The sequence below is a fragment of the Monodon monoceros genome, unplaced genomic scaffold (genome assembly GCF_005190385.1).
Source record: "Monodon monoceros isolate NGI ecotype Baffin Bay Population unplaced genomic scaffold, NGI_Narwhal_1 Super_Scaffold_2, whole genome shotgun sequence".
NCBI classification, from domain to species: domain Eukaryota; kingdom Metazoa; phylum Chordata; class Mammalia; order Artiodactyla; family Monodontidae; genus Monodon; species Monodon monoceros.
The window spans coordinates 19,249,256-19,269,730 of record NW_021703776.1 but is presented as its reverse complement, the minus strand read 5'-3'; the positions used below and the strand labels follow the sequence as shown (position 1 = coordinate 19,269,730).

At 40.4% G+C, this 20,475-nt stretch overlaps 1 protein-coding gene across 2 annotated transcripts in view; it reads right to left on the bottom strand.

Annotated features, from left to right (window-relative positions):
- Positions 1–20,475, bottom strand: part of RELN (reelin) — a 519,854-nt gene that overhangs the window by 84,150 nt on the left and 415,229 nt on the right. For both annotated transcript variants that reach the window (XM_029233992.1, XM_029233993.1), the window contains exons 28-34: positions 19,037–19,269; positions 11,282–11,439; positions 9,861–10,068; positions 8,107–8,183; positions 2,443–2,601; positions 2,068–2,256; positions 1,258–1,531 (exon numbers count right to left, since the gene is read on the bottom strand). In XM_029233992.1, the coding sequence (XP_029089825.1) occupies positions 1,258–1,531; positions 2,068–2,256; positions 2,443–2,601; positions 8,107–8,183; positions 9,861–10,068; positions 11,282–11,439; positions 19,037–19,269 (1,298 nt within the window). The remainder of the gene's footprint in view (positions 1–1,257; positions 1,532–2,067; positions 2,257–2,442; positions 2,602–8,106; positions 8,184–9,860; positions 10,069–11,281; positions 11,440–19,036; positions 19,270–20,475) is intronic.

The window sequence follows — 20,475 nt, the reverse complement described above, 5'->3', positions numbered from 1 at the left end:
AGGAAAATGGAAACCACTGTAAATATTTAACACAGAGGGAATTTAACACAAGGAATTGGATGCACAGTTCATGGCAGAGCATGGGGGCAGTGAGGAAACCGGAGTTTAATAAGTCAGGAAGCACTACAAGTCCAAAGATGGAGGGACACGAGAGGAGATGAGGTTAGTGCCCAGGGGCCAGTGTCACATGGAAGGACATCTCGGGGGAGCTAGAGCTGCTGAAGTTGGCCAAGATGCACTTGAGATAGAAAGGGAGGGGAAGGAACACCCTGGTTTAACTTTATTTCCACCCTCCAATTTCTTGCCAGTATCTGCTACTCTCTAAATCTATCAGGAAGCCAGCGAACACATGCAGCTGGCAATGCAGCTTACAGAGGACAATTTGCCTACAATTCAGAGCAGAGCAGTGGAAGGGAGATACAGGGATGTGCGGGGAGCAGCCCCAGGAGGGTACAATCTCTACCACCCACCATAGTACACATTGGTTCCTAGAAAGATCCCCAAATTATGCAAATGCCTAAACCACAAAAGTGGGAGCCTGCTGTAAGCCCTAATATAACACCTGAATGTGATCTGAAATACTGTGGAGGGAAAGAAAGATGTAAAAGGATATGAGCATCCCAAAAGAATGAACCTTTTACTCTTATTCTGGTACTGAGATTAAAAAAAACCCAAACAGGGGCTTCTCTGGTGGCGCAGTGGTTGAGAGTCCGCCTGCCGATGCAGGGGACACGGGTTCGTGCCCTGGTCCGGGAAGATCCCACATGCCACGGAGCGGCTGGGCCCGTGAGCCGTGGCCGCTGATCCCGTGCGTCCGGAGCCTGTGCTCCGCAACGGGAGAGGCCGCAACAGTGAGAGGCCCGCGTACCGCAAAAAAAACAAAAACAAAAACAAAAAAACCCAAACAACTAAGGATACTCTTCCACATGTGATGATTTCACAAACTGCTTCATGTGGATAAGTATCAGTCTGGTTATTGGGTAGATATTTGTTTTTACAACAGTTTAAAAACTGAATCTGGTGGGCAGCCTTCACCTTGCTGAAGAACAGAAAAGTTCAGTCTTGGAAAACTCTCGGAACTCTTAACCACATTTAAAAATTGTTACCCAAGCACCTTGAACTTTTCTTTCCCCCCGGTATACTCCATGCATGATTATCATGAGAGAGTAATAGAATTGCCAAGTGGCATCATAATTATTTTCCAGTTAGGTGATAGAAACCTGAAGTTCTGACATGTAGCCAAATGACAATTCTCACATGGTGGAGAGTGGAAGGTAGACAGTGATCCGCTTCCAATTCTGGAATCTCTCGGAGGTGTAAACTGAACTTTCTGTGTAGTGCAGACAGCCAATGGTTGGAGGAACACACTCTTCGGTGACAAGATGCCAGTCCCTGCCATTGTTCAGAGAATACTGGAGCTGTATACCGTGGGAGTCGCTAAAGGGCTTACTACAGCCCATGCTCATTTCAAACTGCAAGAAAGTCGATGCTGACACATGAAAGTCCCAGGTCTCAGCATAACGAGGTTTTCCTACAAAAAAGGAAAAGTTTAATGGCAGCACATAATTGTGCTCTTTTCTTATTTGGTGTTTCTGCTCACCATGCTTTCAGTGGCAAACAAAAATCATGGCTTATCTATAGTGTCTCACATGTGCTTTGGCTTTTCATCTCACGTTGACTATTTTTATCTAGTTAGCATAGACTCAGAAATATGGAAGGCTGCTAACGTGAAAAGCTTTACCATCTTGAGACAGGCTAATAGAGAGTCTGCAAATTGTAATTCTGCAAATTATGAAACATGGGAATGTTTTCAGATAGGTACTTTTGCCCCACTTTTAAGAAACCTTAGTCATATTATGCATGCCATGAAAGACAGTTCCTGCAGAAACTGTTATTGGGTTCACCAAGTTACATTAAAGGACAACACAGGTCTTTACTTCCAAGAGCCCCCCTCAGTACAGGCAGTTATGCACACAGTTTTGCATTAGAGAATCTGCTTTTGGGTTTTAGTTAATTTAATCCTCCAGTTAATTAAATATTCTCCCTTTATCTGGTGAAAATGTATACCTATGTTTTCAGTGAATATCAGAGCACTATCCATAGAGAGACAGTCAGTATTGACTTGACCTCCTTGGATTCGATACCAGTTGGCTTGCAAATCTAAAGAGCCATCAAATTTGTCTTGAAACCCAGTTTGAGAGCTGTCATTCATTCCTATAAGGACATCATCCAAGGCCCACTGGGCTGAATGCTTCCCTGAAATCAGATGAATAAAGGCAGTTAGAGAAGGTTCATTATATAGCAATATGAATATCTTTATGACTGTGGCTTTAAATCAAATTATCTAGAAATTGACAGCAAATTAAGAAACACACAGTACAACATGGCTTTAACTGGATGATCTAAATGCTACCAGGAAACTTGGGGTGAGCAGTAACTTGCCATGTTGCGGTTGCCACCATCGAAAAGCTGTTGCAGGTGTCTTTGCCTCTCGTGGAAGGTCGATGGAAATGATCTGTGGTTCCAGAAATGACATGAAGTCCAACTCTCGAAGCAAATGCCAGAGTATCCCATTGTCATTTGAATACTGAACAACAAGCCCTGAGTTAAAAGACATAAATCCAGTTACTTAGACAGCTCTCCTAGAGGCAAAAAAGGCAAGGAACAGTATTATTTGAAATGGCAAGACTGCAGGAGAAACTTCAGATTGCATCTCATAGGATGAGGGCACATTCATCTAACTTCCAAGGAATGAGTTAGTAGACCTGAAGGCTCATCAATTTCTTGACAGTTTCTAATGCACTGACTCCTAGGAAGTGGGGGGAAAAATACATAAGCTCTTTTTAAAGACCACTCAGCTTTGTATGAGTGATGAGTAGGTTGGTAAGGGAGACATAAAAATCCACTCCAGATTACGTATTTGAATTTTAGATTCTGTCCTGAACTTTACAAAGTCTCATATCATTATTATATACTCAGAAAAAATATCTCAATCTCCCAGTACAAAATCAAGAAGTGCTCTTTGCCACCAGTGTACCAGATAGGAAGCACAGCCCAATTTGAAATTCTATTAAGCAGAATAGAATTTTTACTGGCACTTCACACTTTGTCAGACCTTGGTCACTGAAGACTGAATAAAGACAAATTATTAAATAGCAAAGCAGAAGAACTCACTCCCATCCGATGGTTCTACCTTTCTACCTTTCTAGTTCTACCTTTCTTTCTCTGTGTCACCTTTCCCCTTCACTTATCCCTTCTACCCCACCTCCCTCTGCCTGTCACCAGGTGTGATTTAGGGAAATGCATGTTAAAGTTTAAGATACTTCGTGTGCTATTCCTGCTACCTATCCCAGAAAAATTTTTCTTTTAAAAGAGGACACAGGGAAAGGGTAATGTTGAATGCAAAGGAAAAAATTGCTAATGATGAAATGGTAGGAATCAACAGGATATATATATGATCATTAGCAATTAATAAAAAAATATATTTTACTTGATGGGGGGGGCAGAGGGCTTTCTTGGCATCTATCTGATTGCTATTCTATAACTGTTCCTAAGACTGGCACTGCATATTGATAATTATGACTGGGGATATTGAAGTGCTTTCTGAGTATTCACAGAAATTACGTTCAGTAAAGTTGCATTTGTTATATTAATTTTATTATGTTCTAATCTTTTTGTAATTGCAATAATTCATGGTTCTTACAATAACTTTTTAGTTTCCTCATTATTGACTAACCAGAACATCTCAATCCCTCTGTCATGTTGCACAGCAAAGAATTTACTAAAATTAAGTTTCAAGAAATAATATGATAAAATATAGAACTAAAAGAAAGCCTTTTAAGGTTAATTGATGTTACATGGAATTACTGTCACCACATCTGACAAGGGGTGATGCCAGAAATAATAATGACTAAGATGCAAAAAAATTGGAAATCTCAGGAGAATTAATCCTACCATATTTAAAATAGAAGAAATCATCGTGTTTGATGAGAGGATAAAAACAGCTCAAAGAATAGGAACTCTTTGGGGAGGCAGTATGCTGTGTATGCGTGTAGACATGCGCAGTTGGAGCTTCAGTGGGTGGAGGTGAGACCCATGTGCTGGAGAAGGGAGAGAACCACACCAAAGTTCATGAAGAACACTGAAGCTAGGCTCTTTCTCATTTTTATTCTAGTCAAGGTGAGGAGCATCTGAGAAAACTCCAGTCTCCAACCCTCGATGTTTTCTCAAAATATAGTTTTTCTTGTAGATATTAATTTCTTTGATATGGTTTATATTTAATAACATAGGGGAGAGAGAGAGAGGGAGAGAAAATGAATAATTTAGATAGTTATCTGGGTGACCTATTTAGAAAGCAGATACAGTACCAAGAAATGAAGCGTCACAAGACTAAAATCTCACTGGTGGTCCTTTAGCACCTTCTACTCAAAGTATGGTCCAAGGACCAGTGTCTGCATCACCTGGGAACTGGCTCTACCTGTGGTGTTTTTACATGTCCACAAATTCTTTGACACTCCTGCCATCAAAAGTGAAGCTTAATTCTCTTTTTGAGTGTGGCTGGACTCAGTAACTTGCTTCTAATAGCATATCGTAGAAGCGGCAATGTGTGACTTCTGAGAGTAGGCCATAAAAGGCGCTTGCACTTTCTTCCCTGCTCTCTCATGGTTGTCTTTCTCTGAAGAAAGTCAGCTGACAGGTAGTAAGGACACTCAAGCAGCCTATGGCTAGGTCCACTGAAAGAAACAGGCCTCTTGCCAATAGCCATGTAAGTGAGCATCTTGGAAAGAGATCCTCCAGCCCTGGTTGAGTCTTTAGATGACTGCACCGTCTTGGCTTTTATCTTGCATGCAGCCTCATGAGAGGTCTGGAGCCAGATCCACCCAGCAAAGCTGCTCTTGAATTCCTGACTCACAGAAACTAGAAGATAACAGATGTTGCTTTAGGCCACTCAGTTTTGGAATAATTTGTTACGCAGCATACCACCCAAGTCCTACTGAATCAGAATCTGCATTTGAAAGCCTCCTAAAGGATTCAGATGTACACAGGAATATGAGAAACACAGCTCAAGAGGTCCATACTCCATTTGGTTTCTTCTTGCTGCCTTTCTCCTCATTAACTTTTTCAGGAGTGTCACTTATACCTTCAGGCAGCCACAAGATCTACAGAGATGAGGGCACCAATTCTGCAGGACAATGAAGTGCCTTGCAGATAAGTATGAAAGAATGGAGAAATGCAAGATAGGGAAACAGCAATACCCATATTTTATATCAGTCGCTGAGCCTCTTTAGCTGTGTCATCTAAACACTGTCCATCTGAATAAACCAAGCCATCTTAGCTCATCTACTGAGTGTTTAAGGAACATAAAACATTTCCCTTTTTAAATTACAATTTCATCTACAATCTTCCCAGTCTTATTGAAAATAGCCTAATTTTGATTTTAATTCCAAATATGTAAATTGAGGCTTCAGCTTGAGTATGTAAAAAATTGTTACTTTCATCACTAGAAGAGATTTGTTCAAGGATTTAGGCAGATTTACATTTTAACAACCAGTTTTCAATAAAAGACTGAGAAATGCCTGTGGGATGTAAATTACACAGGCAGCAGTGAGTTCAAGAAAATGGCTCAGAGTCGTCGAGAAAAAGTTGTGTTCTTAAAGGAATCCTAAGGGAATAAGCCCAACAGGGCAGACAAGAGCATTTGTAATCAGAGGTTAAGTATAGAGCAGAGCTTCAGGTCAGTAAGTGGATGCTTCCCACTGTACTCTGGCCAGAGTTGGTCTTTTTTTCTCATATACAAATAGGGGTACGGATTTGTAATTTTCAGAAGAGTCATGCACATATGCACATGCACACAGTTGCTACACTATGCCAACCACAAACTATTTTTAAATAATAATTTTATTACAAGGGTTAAGGACAACATTAAAGTGCTCTACCTCTCCAATCAGCAAGCAATGTCTTGGGACAGGACCCCATCTACCTTTGCATCCCTCAAAGCTCCTGTCTCTGTGTGGGCGGAGAATGTGCTCTAGAAATACTCCTTTGCTTTGAACTACATATTGTTTCTGCAGGGTGATCCTGTAAAAACTTAAATCAGGTTACATCACTACCTGACCTAAAAGCCTCCAATTGGTTTCCCTGACGACAGTGGATTCCGACCCCACCTCCCTACCACGACCAGCAAGGTCCTGCCTGACTGGGCCCCTGCCCCTCACCCCCAAGCACTCCTCGACCTTCACATGCCCCAGGCCACCTGGCTTTCTTTCTGTTCCTCCAATACCACAATTCTTTCCCACCTCGTGGCCTTTGCTGTTTCTTCTGACTGGAAAACTTCCCCTGAGCTCCTCCTGTGCTGGCTCCTTTTCACCCTTTAGATTTCAATTTAAATGTCACTTCCTCAGTGAGGCCCCTCCCAGACCATTCTATCGAAATCTGCATCTCCCCCTGCATAAGTTTACCTTCCATCTCATCAGCTTATTTATTTCTGTCTAGCCCATCAATCTAACATCTTGCTTATTTCTTTTCTTTACTGTTGATTTTCTGACTCCTCTTACTAGAATGTAAGTTCCCTTAAGGGCAGGGCTTCTGTCTGCTATGCTCATCATTGCCCCACTAGTTCTTCCCATTCTGGCATGTGGTAGTCTGCATGTCTTGTCCCCTTTACCACACACTCTCTTTCCTTCTGCCACATGGCTGGCAACATCCAGAAGCTCCCCAGCAGCTGTTTCATTATCCTGGGTGCTGGAATGAGGACCTCAGATGACCCATGAGGAAAATGCAGCACAAAGGACAAATCCTTTTTGTTTTAACCCACAGAGATTTAGGGGGTTGTTTGTTATTGCAGCATAACCTAGCTCATCATGATTGATGCATCCGTCTTTCAGTGACACTGTATCGGTGCCACCTAGACCTGTGTCTAGCTTAGAGCAGATTCTTAATAAATGTTTGTCAAGAGATTAGGAAATGCAAAAGAGTCTATATAAGTTTCTAGACTGCTGCTTCAGTAAACAGATTATCTGGATAATTACTAGACTAAAAGTACTGAGATACTTAGAAAAAGTCATGGAAGCTTTCAGTTAGTGATGATATGGCCAAGGACATTTAGAATTGATGAACAGAGCTATTGGTAGCTCTATTGACTAACAGGTACTATAGTGTTTAAGCCAATATGTTTTACATAGTCATGCCTGAGAGAATAACAAACTTAGAAGCTGCAAAATTCTTCATATACTATTTACGAGATCAATGTTTGGAGGAAAACCTATCTGAGAAGCTCATGGATTTTGTACCAGGAACCAACTCATATGCGGGGTCCCTTAAGGAATCCCGTCATATCTGTAGAGCAACTGAAGGCCACCTATGTATGTTTCAAGCCTTATGAATTTCTTTCAGCACTGAATCATGGAGGCAAAAGATGGTATGGATGCCTAGAGAGAGTAGAGTTCTGGGCAAGGAGAGAGGCAGTGTGCATGGTGGTTAAGGCATAGGCTCTAGAGCCAGCATGAGTGGTTTGACTCCCTGCTTATCTACTTACTGACTGAATGATCTTGGGTAAGTTACTTGACCTCTCTGTGCCTCAGCTTCTACATGTGTAAAATAGGACAAATAACAGTACCTATGGCAAAGAGGTATGGGGAGGATTAAATGCATTAACAGATAAAACACTTGGTACAGTGCCTTGCATATAGTAGGTACTCAGTAAAAGTTCATGTTTATTACTACAAGAACTGCTCCTTCCACCAAAGGATTCTAGTACCCTCAGAATGCTTACGGGCGGGAAGCAGAGTATGATCCGCATTCAGCAATACCCTATGCAAACAAGTTCCTAGACCTAAACCGTGCTGAATGTAAAAGTCTCTGCAATTTTGTTTCCTCCCGTGTAAAGTTATAAAGGAACAGGTTTCCCTGTTTACAGGCTTAAGGATCTGGATGAGGAATCTTAGAGACCAAGGCTCTATGTAGTTACCCACTCACTGATGGAGAAGAGAAGAGAAGGAATGATTTAAGGTAGTGTATCAGTTTACAAAATCCCGGCCAAACTTTGGGAGGAGAAAGAACTAATTTGCTAGTAGTAACTGTAATTTCTATGGAAATATAGCAGCTTACCTTCATTTCTAGCTCGTGGTTTGATGCAGGTAATCCCTGAAGTTTTGCTTCCAATTTGTATATAAAACTGAACGAGTCTGGGGGAAAAAATCCCAAAACACTTCAGTTTACTTACAAATAGATGAGCTCAGAAGAGATTTAGCCCTTTGTATTTTGACACATTAAAAAGTAAAACTCCTATAATTCTTAGGTACTACTTTTAAATTCGAAGGGCATATGACAAACAGAAACTACAAAGATTATATAGTAAGTTAATTCTGTAACCATTTGAGAAAGTTAATTAATATGACCATTAATTTTATTCTGGAATAATTACTGAAACAAAAGGAAACAGTTTAATTCCACTTCATTGTGACAGTCTGATATGATTTAATGAAATCACTGAAATGGGAATTCCTTTAAATTGAGAAGATACTATCCTTGGAAACTCAGGAGGAAAAATCTAACATTAAAAAGTTGAATGCTGGGACCTCCCTGGTGGTGCAGTGGTTAAGAATCTGCCTGCCAATGCAGGGGACACGGGTTCAATCCCTGGTCCAGGAAGATCCCACATGCTGCGGAGCAACTAAGTCTGTGAGCCACAACTACTGAGCCTGCGCTCTACAGCCCGCGAGGCACAAGTACTGAGCCTGCATGCCACAACTACTGAAGCCCGCGCGCCCTAGAGCCCGGGTGCCGCAAATACTGAGCCCACGCGCCGCAACTACTGAAGCCCGCGTGCTCTAGGGCCCACGTGCCACAACTACTGAGCCTGCGTGCTGCTACTACTGAAGCCCGTGTGCATACAGCCCGTGTTCCGCAACAAGAGAAGCCACCACAGTGAGAAGCCCGCGCACCGCAACGAAGAGTAGCCCCTGCTCGCCACAACTAGAGAAAGCCTGCACACAGCAACGAAGACCCAATGTAGCCAACAACAATAAAAATTGTTAAAAAAAAAAAAAAGTTGAATGCTGTATTTGTTTAGGGCCAGATAGTTACCTGTATTACTGATTTAGACTCAGATGGTTTAATTTTTCACAACTGACACTCACTCAGTGTGATGTAAACCATGCCTCAGTCCACAGTAAACCAACCTACATGGCAGGCACACCTCTGTGACAAGGACTCAGAAGGAAGGGAGAGAGATTGAAGGCAGAAAAACTATGACACAGAACCCCAGATTTTAGTGAGAAGAAGGTCTAAAAGTTTCAAACATTTCTTTGGTTTCCTTTCTTCCAATTCTAAAATAGTTTGACTAAAAATAAAAACGCACAGTTTTATTTTAGGTGTGCTACTATTTCATTTGCCCTTAAAACTAAGCATTTATTTATTTTACCAGTAGGTGTCAGTGTAGGTATTTTAAATTTCTGGAACAGTTTTCAATAAGTGAATACAAATAAACTTAGATAAGTGGGGGTCATGACATTTTTGGACACAGAATTTAAAGTTGAAAAAAATTCTTTGTTTCTCCTGGCATATATTAAAATTAATACCAAATAGTCTTCATAATAACACAGAACTTTAGAAAACCAAGCTGACATATATCAGACACACAAGCCTTGGTGATGACTGTATGCTGATTAATGAATTGGAGTATAAGTTTTGCAGAAACTGCCTATTTTATTATAAAGTTATGCTTTATTTTTATATATCAGAATCTATATAGAGAAACATTACTATGTAAACCCTCAATAACAGAACAGAGTGTTGTAGGTTAGAACACTTGGCACGGTAAGTACTATGTTCATGGAGAAGTATACCAATTAACTATTCACCTGATATTCCTGGTGTCCAGAGGGACGGTCCTTGCTTCCCTTTTTCCGGGGCCACTGAAGTACAGAGACTTGCCATCGTTAAGTGTTCCACAGCCCGTTCCAATCTGGCCTCCGGTTATCTTGTACCACAACGGGCTGAGCTTCCCCTCAAACCTATCGAACATCTCACTGTGGTTAGGGACAACAGACACACAGGTTCCTTGTGTGGCTTCCGAGAAAAGAAATACACAGGAGAGAGGTTTTGTTAAAATCATGAGACATTGCAAGGTACATTCAGTGCATGGGCAAAAGAAGCATTGCCACAGGTGTTAGGGGAAAGAAACCACATCAAAATTTGAATCTCCCAATCACCTGTCTGAAATACAGCCATCACTTCTAACATCAAAAACACTATTCTGCTCCTATAATTTTAAATTTTTAAACAGAGAGACATCAGGAACCACACATTTCCATGATTCTTGTTACTCAGAGGATTTGTGTAAACTGAGAAATAGATTTTGTCCACAACAAAATTGGTTCATTTGTTCTTTGTATTAGTGGATCAATAAGGGGAGTTAATCCCAGATTTAAAAGAAACACCCTGAAACCACGAGTGACAGCACTCTCTACAGAAGGCCTGCAACAACATATGTTTGTCTTTGGTCATGCACCAGATGAAGGGCAGAGCACTGAAAAGCTGGGAAGGATCCTTTGAAGTTCCCTCCAGGAAAAATTCTATAAAAAGATTTCGGAGCTTATAATATTTTCTCCAATTTTACTCTTTAATCTCAGCTTCCTTTTTATTTTGCTTGTAGCAACATCCAAGGGTGACTGTGGTCAGAAAATACTTCCCTTGTAAAGTTCTCTTTTGGCAGTCTTGGGTTCATCATTTCATAAGTTGATTTTTACTTTAAATGTATACAATTACATTTTGTGTAAAAGCAATGTAAAGAGCACAGGCAGCCAAGTGGTTAAGAGCTCGGCTGCCAGGGTTTGAAGCCCAGCTCCAGCAGCTCCTAGCTTTGTGACCTTGGGAGAGTTCTATACCTCTCTGTGTCTCAGTTTCCTCAAGTGTAAACAGGGACAATAACAGTACTACACTATAGGGTTATTTATTGCTAGAATTAAATGAGGTGAAATAAAAACACCTACTATAGTGCCTGGCATAAAGTACGGATTCAGGCGACATTAATTATTTTTATTATTACTATTAAGTAAATATACTTTAGGAATGAAATTTGTGTTGTCATGCATTTCCTTCTTAGGCAGTTCAAAACTACAAAATATATCAGCACCTCATCTGCCTGGGTTACAAATTCCTACAATTAGGACTTAAAGAAGAATAAACTCAGAATCTATTTCCTTGGAAGAAGTAACATGAAATATAGTAACTAGAGACGAATATTTTACAAACAAATCATCAGACATGTCTGCAGCCTTACCGGTGTACCCCAGGTCGCAGAAACACACCCCTGAAACGCAGTCCCCATGGCCACTGCAGTAACTGGGACAAGGCTCTGATATGTACACGCCATCCAAACCAAAGGGAGGCACATTCTTCTGTGAGCTGCTCTCTTGGATCCATCGGAATCTGGTCTTACTGTTGGGAAAAACAGCACAGGTGTTTCTTGTACCAGTATCTCATACCAAAGCACTGAAATACAGAACGTTTCAGAAAAACTCAAGAGAGATTTAATATTTATTTGGAAGCCACATTCACTTGATTGGTCACTTAACCTTCATAAGGTGTCTCTCTCAGATCTTTCTCAAAACTTCTTGATTTTTTTCTTCAGCACAAATGTTTCAATATCAGGAAGATCAGATAAAGAAGATTCTGATGGCCAGAAACATATTATATAGGTTTTTGCTTGTACATTTTAAGAGGCTATTTGGGAATCTTTGAAACCATCAAACAGAATGGTCTTCGTTGGGACAAATGAGAGGACTCTGGCTATTTGCCATTCTCATGATTCCGGGAGGACAGAGTCAAGTTCGTACTGACAGCTCTATTCCCACCTGTTGCCTCTTCTTCTTACCTTCAAATCTCCAAGATGCTCATTCTATAAACTCTTAGCAACCAGCTGGGCTGCCAATGAACACTGGTAACTGCCAACAAACAAAAGAGGGACCTGGTCCCAGTGCTTCAAAACCCTGGAACACCAGTGGCCTGGGCTACTGCCCAGTCCTATTTTCCCCACAACAGTTGTGAGGTTGCCAAACCAAAACTTGTCCCAGTTGCTTTCTAATCTTTCCAATCCCTTCAACACATCTCTTTTCTTTTCAAATATATGGAAATCCACACACATCTATAATTTCATACCAAGAAAACACCTCTTCCTTCTCAGTTCTACTAACATTAAAGAGGGAAGATGGATTAGGTTATCTGGATACCAGTTAATTTTGCTGCCAATATTTATAGACTTTTGAGTGAATTCAGTCTCTTAGTAAACAAGAATAAAGAATCTTAAAGATTAATGAAGATTGTCAAAGATAACTGTAGACAAAGGTTCCTTTTCCCCTCTATTATTGTGAAAATAATACAGCAGTATTAGAATGCATTTCTTTCTGGCTCTTCAAATAGCTTTGGTAATTTGGCAACACTGAATCAAAACCCTGGCTTTTTTTCATTATTTTAAGTTACCTACTTTTAGCAAATTTGCAAATGTAACCACGATGTTGTTTTCTAGGTTTTAACTAATGCAAGTCTTAACACATTCTTCATTGTGTCAAGAGGAAGGTGAACACATCTTTTATTTACTTTGGAAATAATTCAAAATATATTGGTCTTATTTTTTAAGGCAAAAAGACAATTGAATTGAAGATTAGAAAAACAGAGCAAAACCAAAAAACAGAAAGGAAAAGAAAAAACTGATGGGCTTTGGGAAGATTCCTCCCAATGAAGTTGTGACATTATTTAGCCTGTGAAGATATTTTTCCTTTCAAAGGAAATAAATGGAATTGATGAACAGCATCTTTTGCCAATTGCTCGTAAGAAAATGGTAAGCCCTCTATGCCCCTTCCAAAAGATAAGCTGCATATCTATGATAAAAGAGGAAAACATACCAATTCCCTGACAGAAGTCGTCTTTAATTAGAAGTCATACTTGCCTTTTCTTTTACGTTTCTATAATATAAATAGAACCCAGAGAAACATGGATCTATGATTTCCACCACATGGAAAGTGAAAAAAGGGGTAAGAATAGTTTCTTTTCTTCACCTAGGCTCTCTGACCTGGGCAAGATGAGGGCATCTCTCTATCAACTGTTCTGTTTCATGGAAGAAGCAAGTTCAGACTGAGCCCCAGAAGCATTCAGAAAGTTGAAGAATCCCAACGGTAGGTAGAATTCTAGAAGCTTTGGTCATTCGATAGGGAGTGAAGGGTAAGTAAAGCCCTTTGACTCATCTCTGATTCTTGGGGTCCTGTAGTTTTCATTATAAAAATAAAATAATCAAGGTCTGGTCTGGCCAGAGAGATGAGGCACCCTTGTTTGTAGATTCTGAGGCTGCTATAGACCCAAGAAACAGAGTAGGCTGTTAGATACTTGAGAAGGCAAAAGACTTCAGGAGCTCAGTATTAAGGCATCCATATATAAATAAATTAAAAAAAACCAAAACGACTAATCATTTGATTAATAGGGTGTCCAGGACATGGTGAATTATAGCTGAGAGTCCTAGCTGGAAGCCCATATTTCAGAGTGAAAGGGCAAGAGATGGCACCTCTTTTCCTTCTTTTAATCTTTGTTAGCTGGCTTTTAGTTGGAAGGTACAAATCAAAGCAACAAAGATTTCACTGATCATTACATAAGCAAACTTTGCTTTATCTCCATTTCTCCATGTTATGCCTGGTTCCTGATGCGTACTGCTTTTCTGTTCTCTTAGAAGCACAACCTTGGAAATGAGCAGAAGTAATTTAGCAACCTTAGGGCTGCTTGAAGAAGAGGAAGAACTAGTAAGGAATTTACAGAAAAACATAATCATAGACCATCGGAAGAAGGGAGGAAATAAGTAGGCCAAAGTTAGCTAATAGCATGTCTAGATTCCACACAGTTAATCTTTTTTTTTTTAAATAGAGGAGATGTAGCTTTAAAATGATTAATATTATTAATGTGTGTGTGCACATGTGTACATGTGCTATTCATATCTTTTCAAGGAGACACAGCAGAATGCAGAACAATGATTTCTTGCTGAGCAGCACTGAATTTATTTTGGGAAACATATTTTAGAAAGGGAGGTGTCTTCAATTAGCTAATCACCTGTTGCTGGTCCTTATTCTTCATTCAACCAGCATTTACAAGTGCCTATAACATGCCAGTCGGTGCCAGGGCTGGGCACATGATGGGGAGCAGAATTCCTGCATGGTTCCTACCTTTATGATGCCCACAGTTGAATGAGAAGACACATTTAATCAAACCCCTGCGCAAGGAAATGTACACGTGCAACTCTGATAACTATCACCATTAAGAAGGACATAGAGCCAGGAGAGCATGAGTCTTAGAGGTCTTTGACCTGACAGTCAGGAAGCTCTGGGAAGGTGTTATAGGACGTGATGATTGAAGAAAAGACAGAATTTAATCTTATGTAATTTAACTAGAAATAAACCAGAGTGCAATTCGACTATTCATATCGTTGAACAAAACTTCCCCTTTGCCCTGCATGTTCTAGATAAGGAAGAAATAAAAGGTAAGACTCTCTCTCTCTTTGTTCTCTTCCCCAACTGCCACCTTTGTTCAAAGGATGCCTGAGTGACCAGGAGAACCAGTTTCTACCCCTCTCCCTTCCACCACCACACTTCAGAGGGGTGTTGCATCTGCCTCTCAAACCAGGAAGGTGCATGTGCACCTGCTTGTCCTGTGATAGGTGGTGGTGGAGGAGACATTCTGCAGCATAGTAAGCAACGGTGTTTCTAGCCCTTTCCAGAGAAATCGACTTCTTGCATTCTGCACAGGGAGCCTAGAGCAGGCTGAGGGGCATGCTGTGTGGTTGGGGAGACAGTCAGGAGGGATGTACCAGCACATATTTACCACCACCAGTGTCTCTCCTCTGTAGGCAAGAACCAAGAGACTTAACATGAGCACAAACTGCTCCTTTGAGAAAATCAGCTTCGAAGTATTCGTCAAAGAGCAATGTTTTAGTAACTATTACAAGCATGTTGCCTTGTGGCAAAATAGGTCCAAACTTTAACAATTTTCACACTTAGAATTCTCAGCTTTCCAACACTGCATTTGGAGATATCTGAGTTTAACATATTGCAGAAGAAACAACAACAGCTCATTTGTTGGGTTGAAGTAGAAACATATTTACTATTCTGTAGCAGAGAGCTCTGCATCACAAATGCCATCCACCAGCAAGCTGGACGGTATTCAAATGAACCACGAAGCCAGATGCTAATGAACAAGATTTCTTCTTCCAAAAGCTGAGGTCCAAGAAAATATTGATAAATTGGGAGCCTCAAAATTTTGGCTCACTTTGTGATGTTAAGGACAACCTTTTTTTATTTCTCAGATGTGGCTTTACCAAGCGGGTGTTTCCACTCAGCGTCAAACAAACTGCAGTTTCAGATTCAACTTTGTATTATCTGGCTCTGGAGTATTGCACCAGAGGTGTGTTCCTTGGTTCCTGATTCTATTGGCTACTTTCACAGTGATGTCTTCCAGCATCCTGGTCTCCTAGTCACTGCAGCAAAGATGCAGCCCTTGATGCACTCCAGCTTAACGGCATGCTGCACTTGTCTATTTGGAAGAGATGTGGTTGGGCCACAGTTTCAGAAAAGCATGGGGAAGAGGCAGGCAGTGGTGGAGGAGAGAATTACAAGGGCTGTACTGTTACATACCTAGCTTGAAATGGGCAGAAAGCAGGATGAAAGGGCTATTTAGCTGCAAACACAGATATGTTCTTATGGACAGATGTCTCAGAGGATGACGCCTAGAGGGTAGAACCAACAGCTGAGAAGAACAACAGATTAGGGAGCCACTCGTAGGGAGCAGAATTATCTCAATCAAGAAAACTTTTTTATCCTGGACATTGCTCATGGAGGAGGGAACCCTAGTAACAACAATCTTGCTAGCTTTCAGAATCCCTATGAGCCAGTGGTTGTTATGTGATTCCCATTCTTTTCTCTTTTTTTGAGTTGGGGTGTCTATTGTGTTTATCTTGTCATTGTCTCACTGTTGTATGTTGGGTAATGGGTGGGGTGAATAACTTGTTTCTTTAGGTCATAGGTCAATGGGTCAAGAGAAGCCATATCCAGGGAACTCTGACTTGATAGAAATCATGAAATCAGTGACTTAGTACCTGATGCTGTGATGAGGTGAGCGTTTGGGGGTTTTGGGAGGAAAGTGAGTACATCTGCTTGGGGGAGACATGTGAGTCATTAGGGCTAGGACAAAATATGGTAGGTTGTTACAATAATGTCCCCCAATGGATCATACTAAATCTTCTTCTACAAGACTTCCCTGCACTTCTTATCAAAAAGGGGAGTCTGCTTTCTCACCCTCTGAATCTGGACTGGCCTTGTGACTTGCTTTGACTACTAGGATGTGGCAAAGAAGACAGGGTCCTGCAGCTTCTATTTTTGTTCTCTTTGAACCACCTAACTGTGGAAACTGTTACGAATACTGGGATGGATACTGGGATGAAGACCACTATAGAGAGAAAAGTCCTACTAACCCCAGACACTAATCAATCTACCAATTGAATGCAGCTACATTATAAAGCCTAGGAGAGACCAGCAGAAGAAATACCCAGCCAATTCCATAAAACCATGAGAAATAATAAACCACTGTTGTCTTAAGCCACTAAGTTTTTGGAGAGGGATGTTGCATAGCAATAGGTAACTGTAAAAATATTATCCTAGGCTGTACTGAGGAATATGAAAAAGGAATAAAGATGATTTTTAAAAAGTAATGCATCTATGCATTCCTGATCTTTTTGCCTTCCACGGGTTAAGAGATATATAATAGCTGCCTTGGATCCAGAGATAGAAGTTGTGTGTTCAGAATGGCAGAGACACCCTGTAAACTCTGAAGTCCTCACCTGTGGACCATTATGCAAGAAAGAATGGATTTCTAACTTGTTTAAGTCTTGTTAAGCATTTGTATTTGTTTCTCTGTTATAGTAGCTGGGCCTGTATCCTAACTAAAGCAGAATGCAAGTCAAATTATTAAATTTCACTAAAGAAGGTCAACTCATCAACTCTGCCACATACACATCAAATCATTTGAGTCCCTCTTTGATACACAACAAAGTACACTGGCATGTAAAGACAAAAAAATTACTTATAAGTTGACTTGGATCCACTGACTGATAAACCATTTCTTGGAACAGCTGGCATTTAAACATTATGTTCCAAAGTTTAGTAGATTACCACACAAACTTATACATCCTGGCCATACTTCTTACCCATTTAGGAAGTCTGTGTACCAAAGTCTAAGGTGTAATTTTTGGAGGTATGCACATCTAAGTACTGAGGGAGGCAGATGAACACAAGCAGCATATCCAGCTAGATGCAAATTCGGTCATCAATTAGGTGAAAGATTATAGACAGAATGGTCTCTACAAACATTAGAAGTAAGCCACTCCTACAGATTTTCTAGCTTTTATCACTGTATCAGTCAGGATGAGATAGGTTGCCAGCCTAACACGCAGCCCCTAATCTCAGCGGCTTAACCCAACAAAAGTTTATTTTTTGCTTATGCTATAATGAAAGTCTGTTGATTGTAGACACTCAAGGACCCAGACTGATGTAAGCTTCATCTCAAAAGAGGCTTTCATGAAGCAGAGAAGATAGCAAAATGCACATGAACTCTGAAAGTCATATGTTTAATTTCCACTCACATTTCATTAGGCAATGCCAAACTTTATTTTTTATATAAATTTATTCATTTATTTATCTATTTATTTATTTATTTTTGGCTGCACTGGGTCTTCGTTGCTGTGCGCGAGCTTTTTCTCTAGTTGCGGCAAGCGGCGGCTACTCTGCGTTGCGATGCGTGGGCTTCTCATTGCGGTGGCTTCCCTTGTGGAGTATGGGCTCTAGGCGCACAGGCTTCAGTAGCTGCGGCACACAGGCTCAGTCGTTGTGGCTCGTGGGCTTAGTTGCTCCATGGCATGTGGGATCTTCCCAGACCAGGGCTCAAACCCGTGTCCCCTGCATTGGCAGGTGGATTCTTAACCACTGCGCCACCAAGGGAGTCCTGGCAATGCCAAACTTTAAAGGGTGTGGGGAAAGTATAATCCTACCATATTTCAGGAAGGAAGTAAGCTGGAAATATTGATGAATGGCACTAATGAGTATATCAACCATATATTAATTTATATCACCAGCAGTGCCAGTAGTCTTCTTATACCATCTCAGCTCTGCACAGAAATGCTTTGACTGAGTCACAACTGAATGTTATGTTCTAGGATTCAATTAAGAAGTGTCTACTTGAAGAATGCTTCATCTTTTGAAAAATTATAGAGTTAAAACACTGATTTTCATGTTACCTACTCTACCTGACACAAAGATACATATACGTACTATAAAGGTATTCTAGAATACTGAATGTAGAAATATATGATATATATATCTGATATATATTATCAGAATACATGTATTTTCTTTCTTTTTACCCAACAATGAGAACCAAATGACCCTATCCCCTGACCTCCCTCACTATGTCCTAGCTGCCAGGAAGCTAAGAGTTAAATTTGTTGCCCTATTACTGAAACTAATTTGCTTCAAGTTCTTGATCCATTTATCTCATTCTTCTGTCAATTGATTTTAAATCTTTTTCCCTATTGTTTTAATTATTTATCTTAATGGTCATTTAAAGGGATCTTTTATATTGTAAGATATCTCAAATTGTCTATTTAAGGAGGCATTACATTATCACACATCTCTATATAGTGAAAGTCTGATACGATAATGCCTTATAACTCCCTTAGCTTTTAAACATCTTTTGTTCAGGGCTGTAATCCAGTGCCCAGAATAGAACTTGGCACAAGTAGGTGGCTCAATAAATATTTGTTGAATGAATGAATGGATGAGTGAGTGAGTGAACTTTTTCACAAGTATGAGCATCATTTCCTCAAGAGTCCTTAGAGCTAGAGTTTATGAATTCTCTTAGGTTATTGAGATAAATGAGATGAAGATACTGAGATAAATATATGCTCCTCAGAAATGGCAACTATGGCACATAATAGGAATGGTCACTTTACCTGGATGCAAGAGACCTTGGAATAACAATGGTGATTCTTGTCCATTCTTCAAAGTCCCCTGTGTGATACAGGGTGGGCTCACTCAGTTCTCTGGAGTTTCCTTCACATCCTTTGCCTGCAGAAGCTGGGTAACAGCCTTCTTTCACCAGAAACCAGGACATCCCAGCATCGTGAGAGTACTGAAGAAGAACGGGGGCAGCGCTGCTGAACTGATTGGCACACCCAATGTTTAGCTGTTAAAAGGAAAGACAAAATTATACAAGGTTTTGGTTTCAAGTCATCATTTAACAAATTAGGTGCTACAGCCATCAGGGCTCTTTCTACTGAGTTTGCACTAAATTTACGATGATAAAACACGCGCAGCTCAATTCCAACCAAGACCCTTTCAAAGGTTCTGGAAATCTCTGTACAGGCAAGCAATAGGTGATTTTCAATAGAAAGCGGGACCAGTTGCCCATTTTGTGGATTTCCTGAGATTATAGAAGGGAAGAGAGAAGCACAGATGGGACTGGAGTCTTGCACAAAAGATAAGAAGCCAAGAAACTGCTTTTTTTTGCTTTCCCAGACAGAGGGTATAAACAGAGGGAAGCAGACGATAAAGGGCTGTCCTCTTCAGAACATGAAGGTTACTGAAGCTGTCCTCTGCTTTCAGTGGAACAAGCAATTTTACTCTGGTTTCTTACAAAAGCTCAGTAAGAAATCATTCTCAGCTTAGATGAAAGAGCTAAGTTCTTGTCACAGCATCAAATAAGCAACATAATCCAGAAATAAAACTATTACTCTTCTGTGTACTTGTGTAGATGATTGTCATCACAGGATTAACAATATTCAAAAAAAATTGTAAAAACATGCAACCTAAATCCCAATGCCCTAGCACAACCATTTTTATTCTTGTTTTCTCTTCTAAACTTTATAAAGAAGCATATCAATACCTAGAAGTAGTATTACTGAATCAAAATGCAGAAACACTTTGAATTTCCTATTTACATGTGTTCATTTTTAATCACCTGGGTTCAAATGAATCAGTTTTACACAGCACTCAATATTATTATAATTTTAGACAGTTTCTTTCTAAATTAATAAATATATAAATGATTGTATTACTGTTTTAGTATATGTATATATATATATATATATTTTTTTTTTTTCTTTTTTTGCGGTACACGGGCCTCTCACTGCTGTGGCCTCTCCCGTTGCGGAGCACAGGCTCCGGACGCGCAGGCTCAGTGGCCATGGCTCACGGGCCTAGCCACTCCGCGGCATGTGGGATCTTCCCGGACCAGGGCACGAACCCGTGTCCCCTGCATCGGCAGGCGGACTCTCAACCACTGCGCCACCAGGGAAGCCCCTAGTTTATATTTTTTGATAATTGTAAATGTCAAACTCTTTTCCTGGTATTTAATTACATGCTATCTTATATAAATGATCTATTCATATCT